This window comes from Grammomys surdaster, unplaced genomic scaffold, assembly GCF_004785775.1.
Source record: "Grammomys surdaster isolate TR1022 unplaced genomic scaffold, NIH_TR_1.0 188, whole genome shotgun sequence".
NCBI lineage: Eukaryota > Metazoa > Chordata > Mammalia > Rodentia > Muridae > Grammomys > Grammomys surdaster.
In genome coordinates, this window is record NW_021604633.1 from 3620525 (window position 1) to 3626698 (window position 6174).

Below are 6174 nucleotides of genomic sequence, written 5' to 3' on the forward strand. Positions count from 1 at the left end.
GAATACTGCTCCATTACCCACCAGTGAGGCCCTTTCTCCCTGAGTAAAGCATGCTGTGGACCACTGGGTAAAAATGAACCAGCTAGCTGGGCACCTGCTCTGCTCCTTCACTCTAAGGGCATTGGGACCAGCTTCCTCCCACTCCTGCTGCCCTCCCTACCCTGCTGTAATGGACCACATTCCCTGAAGTCCTCCCTGACATCGCAGACAAACCACCCACCCCTTCATTGCTTCTTGTCCAGTATTTTATCATAGCAATTTGAAAAGTAATGAATCAAAAAAAAAAATACCAATACATAGAAGGCTGTTGCTATGACAACCATGACCAGGTGGTTCATAGGCCTTTAGAACCTGTTTGTAGTAGGAATGTGGAGACTGTGGAAACTCTGTGCCACTCTAAAAATAACACCACAGTGGAATAATGAACTTTGCACAAGTGCAAAGCAAACATCTTATGAAAAATAAAAGTAGGGGATGGGAAAAATTACTCAGTGGGTAAGAACCCTCACTATGGACATAAAGGCTTAGTCCAAACCCTCAGCAATGTAAAAAACCAGGTGTGGCCCATGTGGGCCTGCAACCCAGGGGGTGAAGAGACAGGAGGATTTCTGTGGCTTACTGGCTGCCAGAATATCTGGAAAACGGCAATTTCTAGGTTCAGTGAGAGAGCCTATCTCAAAGGACTAAGGTAGAAAGAGACAGGACACCTGGCATTATCCTCTGGCCTCTGTATATGTACATTAACACACATGCAGTATGTACACATACAGATACACATATACACACACACATGCATGCAAACATGTGTTATACACACATGCACACATACATGTGCACACACATATGCACACACACACTCAAATACACACACGTCCTCACATGCACACACATATTCACATCACACATATAAGAACATCTGCCCTAGCCCAGAATTGCCCAGGATTCCGTTCATCTATTCAGAACTCTGGCAGTGCTAGGCCTCGTCCACAGCTGATTATGCAGTCTGACCATTATTTACTTTGGGTCAAAGTAGCCTGAGTGGGCCCCCTCACTGTTTGAACCTAACATCAACTTCCTGCCCTTGAGGTCCCTGCTTACCTTTCCTCCCACGCACTCAGAGGCCAAGTCAATCAGCTGGGTAAAGTCCAGAAATCTGGTCAATTTTCCCTCCTTTGGAGTATCAGCCATGCTTCCTAAAGTTGAGAAGGGCAGGCCCAGCCAGAAAGCTTCAAGAGTGAGGAGGTCTCAGAAACCATGCCTGGAGGCCTTCAGAGATGAGGCAATGAAGGGCTGGACTGTTCTTCACCTTGGTGAGAGTTAAGCAACCGAAACAGACAGGAAGTTAGAAACGGGTAAGAATAAACAGGACCTAACACAGAGATTCCAATGGCAACCACACTAGGCCATGTTGTGTCTTGATTACTGTCGTAGTCACCTTTCTATTGCTGTGAAGAGACATTATGACCAAGGTAACACCTGTAAAATAAAATAATTAGGGCTTCCTTACAGTTTCAGAGGTTCAGTCCATTATCATCATGATGGGAGCATGGCAGGCTGCAGGCAGACATGATGGGAGAAAACAGTGAGAGCTCCATATCCAGATCCACAGGCAGCAGGGGGAGAAACGTAATGGGCCTGGCTTGGGCTTTTGAAATCTCAAAGCCTACCCGCAGTGATGCACTCCCTTCAATAAAGCCACACCTACTCCAAAAAGGCCACACTTCCCAATCCTTCTCAAGCAGTGCTGCTCTCTGATGAGTCACCATTCAGATACATGAGCCTATTTGGGGGGGGGGGGGTGATTCTTATTCAACCTACCACAATTACCTAAAAGGGAAACATTAATTTTAACAAAGAACAACTTGCTTTTAATTGTTAATTTTGAGTGCATTCTAGTAATACTCTAGAACAATCAGGCAGCAGGCACAACATGAGGCTTGCTTACTGTGGGAGCCCTGCACAGCTGGGCAGATGCTGCCTCAGCCGGAGACCAGGCCACAGACCCAGAGGTTTTCATGTCACCAGGAAAACAAGAGGCTAACTCATCTCTCATTTTGAAGTTGAGAAAGCATGGTAAAATAGAGAGAGGGTCCAAAGGAGCCCAAGGCCCTCCCTAGCCCTAAACTAATGAGTGGCCCTTATAATCCTATTTATCTCCTCCTGATCAGACAGAGAAAAACCATATAAAAATTAACATATTAGTGACTTTGTACCACTGCGGCAACAATAAAACACCTGACAGAAACAATTTAAGATTTGGATTGCCTCAGGTTGGTTTAAGAATTGGTTTGGTTTCACCCACACCAAGGCACAGGAGCATGTGACAGAGGTTTTTGTCAGGATAGCTCAAGATGCACAAGCTATGACCGGAAGTGGGAGTAACATTCCCTGAAGACCCTCCTCCAGTGACCTACTTCCTCTAGGTGGGCCCCATACCTCAAAGTCTCCAGGACCTCACAGAGCCACATCACAGCTGAGGACCAACTGACCAAAGCATGAAGCTCGGAGGGGATATTTCACCTTCAAACTACATCTAAGGTCTCAGTATGAACTCAGTCACAGAAGTGCATTACTTGGGTGAGAAGTCAACCCTGCCTCAAAATCACAAAAGCATAAGTAATATTAAGCAGCATTTTTTTTCCAGTGAAACAGACACATATTTAAGAAACAGGCACTCCTGAAGAGCTGAAGAGATGACTCTGTCAGTAATGTACTTACTGTGTAAGGAGGGGGACCTGAGTTCAATTCCTAGAACCCAAATTTATAAATAAGGAAGAAAGAAAGAAGGAAAGAGAGAAAGAAAGAGAGAAAGAGAGAAAGAGGAAGAAAGGAAGGAAGGAAGGAAGGAAGGAAGGAAGGAAGGAAGGAAGGAAGATGGTACTTGAAGATTGACACCCAAGGTTGGCATGTACATGTCCACCCACATATGTGCACGCACATACACACACATTCACACGAACTCACACATGAGCTCAGAATCTACAGAGAGAAAGCAGCAATACCCAGTGAGTGAGCACCTCACCTGAGAAAGCAGCTCCTATGATCTTCCAAGGCTGGCTCTTTCCTCACCCTGCATGTGGGGCAATCCATCCCCAAGAGTGTCCAAGTGCGGCCCTATCTCCTCTCGTTCCCTGGCAATCCTACCCAGGCTCGAGGCTTATGATCAGCCAGATCCACCCATCTCCATGTCACCACTCTCCTAAGCAGTAGGTCACCAGCTCGAAATATGAAAGATATACAAGATCCCCTTGGAGATCTACAACCCAGAGCCTGTGCATCCTAAGCCACCCACACCCGCCCTGGGCCTTCTCATCCTGATCAGTGGCATGCTGTCCTCCCAGTGACTTGAACGTAACCTAAAATGCCTTCATCCCCTTCCTCTGCCTTCAAGTCAAATCCAGCCTGAGAAAGAGATAAGGAAGCATGAGGTCAGCCTGCAAAGTGGATCCTGACTCAGGGGGAGGAGCTTGACCTAGAACTGCCTCCAATATAAGAGGGAGAGAGATGAGCAAGACTTATCAACCATGACTGGATACAGATGGAGGATTCTTGGAAGGTCCACACTGCGGTATGTTTTCCTACTTTTGTGGGTGCTAGGATGCTCTCAGACACACTCAAAGTTGTACAGATTGTTACGCCACACAGAGACATGGAGAAAGACAGAGAAGAGAAGCCAGTGCCTCATTTCTGCCCTGGTGATGTTCTCCACTATGTACCAGGGGGTGTGGTGCCTCAAGCCATTGTCCCTAGCAGTCAAGAGACTGAAGTAGAAAGATTGCTGCAAGATCAAGCCCACCTTAGGCTATGTAAGTTCACTGCCAACCTAGGCTACCACATGACATCCTAAAGACAAACAACCACCACCAGAAACAGAGAAACTATCCAGCAAGTATTACTGAGCAAAGCACTGCCCTGCACTCTGCAGCTACTGCACTCAGCAGACACCCCCTTCCTTGCTGTGTGTGCATGCACACACCTGTGCATTCATATTCATGTGCATGTATTACAAGTGTATGTGGTTATGTCTCTTCACAGAAGAAGAAAAAAAAACAATCCAAAAGCCACTGTGGAAATCCTTGAAGCTATTATAAAAATGTGTTTTAAATGGGCAGCAGTAAATTAAACAGAGGGAGCAGTTTCTCCTGTCCTTCACCTCTCTCAGATTTGTCATCTGCTCACTTGCTCCAGCCTGCGAGCTTCGCTAGAGATGAGAAGCCATAAAGAGACCCTTACGGTGACTTCTGGGAAATACTCAGCTCTCCATCATTTCCTTAGCAAAGCTCCATCTGCAGCGGAAGTCCTGCTACGCATGCATGTTTAAAACGTGTCACATGGAGAAAAAGCGAGGCAAAGGAGGAGCTGGGGTAGTGCTGTTAATAGAGTGCTCACCTGGTGCTCACAAAGCCCTGTGTTCGATCCTGACACCACAGAAACCAAACAGATGCCTTCTATCCCAGCAGGGACAGAAGGATCAGTAGTTAGAACTATCCTCTACTACATCGTGCCTTTCCCGGCCAGCCTGGGCTATGTGGGATCCTATGCCCAAAAAAGGAAAAGAAGAAAAACTAACAGGCTCTTGTAAAATTCACCAATGGCTCCCTGTGGGGGTAAGTTTCAAAAGAATGTTCAACTCCAGAAGCAAGTTGCCAGTCACAACAGTGGGGACAAGAGGTAAGAAGGGCCAAGCTTACACTTTCCACTGTGGTCACTCCCACTGTCTTCACTACTCTGTCTTTATGCCAAGATACCCATTAAACAGAGGAGGCCTCCTAGGTTAGGTACCCAGCATGTTGCCACATGTCGGAACCAGATGACACGTGTAGCATTGAAATTCAAATCCAGCATCATTTAAAATTCAGCTTCTTCACTGTGTTTATAACATGCCACACATCTAGAACACACAGGTGGCTGGTAACTACTGTTCTGTGAATCAAAGTAAGTCTGCACACTGCAGAGGTTTTCACTGCACGCATAGATGTGTTCACCATTTCTGTGTCTGTTATAGGATAGCAACCATTATGCTAGTTCCCTTTCACTAATGTCTTCAGCAAGTATCAGATATTACTACTGGATTTCCAAAGCCTTTAAAAACCTTTCCAACACAAACACCCTTGACTATGCCAAGGAAGGGCAGGCACATTCCAGTCATGAGCAGAAAGTGAACTTGAGTCTGAGGTAGGAGAGGTGAACGCTGGGGACCTGTGTATGTTTCCACAGCCAAGACTGTTTCATTAGATGCTTTTTAGCTACGGAAGAACAGTCAGATGTGCACTATAGACTGGTCATTAGCCAGTGAGGGGAAGCTGGACTAGATGGAATCAGAAGTTATAGTATTCTATAGGAATTCAGACAAGAAATGCTTGGGGCGCCAGGTGGTGGTAGCGCACGCCTTTAATCCCAGCACTTGGGAGGCAGAGGCAGGCGGATTTCTGAGTTCAAGGCCAGCCTGGTCTACAGAGTGAGTTCCAGGACACCCAGGGCTACACCAAAAAAAAAAAAAAATGCTTGGGGCTGAAGATAAGTTCATAGAGGACTTGGCAATGTGTGCATGAAGCTCTAGGTTTGGACCCCAGCATCTCAAAACAGGAATAATCCTAACACTTGACATAAAAAGTTCATGATTATCCTTGGCTACATAGTAGGTATAAGGCCAGCCTGGGCTACATATGATCCTGGAAAGAGAGGGAGGATAGAGGAAGTGGTAGGGGGAGTCTTGGCAAAGCGTACCGTGTTCACAGGATTTAGGAACTAAGTGGAGAGGGAGCAGTGACAAGCAGGCAGTGAGCATCCGTCAGCTGGTGACTTTGCAGGGACACCGTTGGGAAGGAGGAGAGGTGAGAGACACTGTACTTATCAGAAAGGAGGTGTCCTCCACTGTGAGGAGTGAGTGAGCACATCCAGAGAGATGGTTGCAAATATAAGACCAGACCCAAGATCTGACCGCCCTGGGCTATTCAGAGGGAAGAGGAGGGTTCCCAGGAGACACAACCTGATCCCTGAGCTCTGAATGCTTTAAACTGTAAAGACAGTTTACAAGGAATGGCCATAGAGGAAATTTCCACAAAAAAAAAGAATAAAAATAAGAATAAGAGAAGGAGGAGGAGGAGGGGAGAAGGAGGAGGAGAAGGAAGAAGAAGAAGAAGAAGAAGAAGAAGAAGAAGAAGAAGAAGAAGA

At 46.4% G+C, this 6174-nt stretch overlaps 1 protein-coding gene across 1 annotated transcript in view; it reads right to left on the reverse strand.

The window, feature by feature from the left end:
* Positions 1-6174, reverse strand: part of Allc (allantoicase) — a 31961-nt gene that overhangs the window by 20897 nt on the left and 4890 nt on the right. Inside the window, exon 2 of the mRNA XM_028768899.1 lies at positions 1099-1306. Coding sequence (XP_028624732.1) covers positions 1099-1188 — 90 coding nt within the window. The 5' untranslated portion in view covers positions 1189-1306. The remainder of the gene's footprint in view (positions 1-1098; positions 1307-6174) is intronic.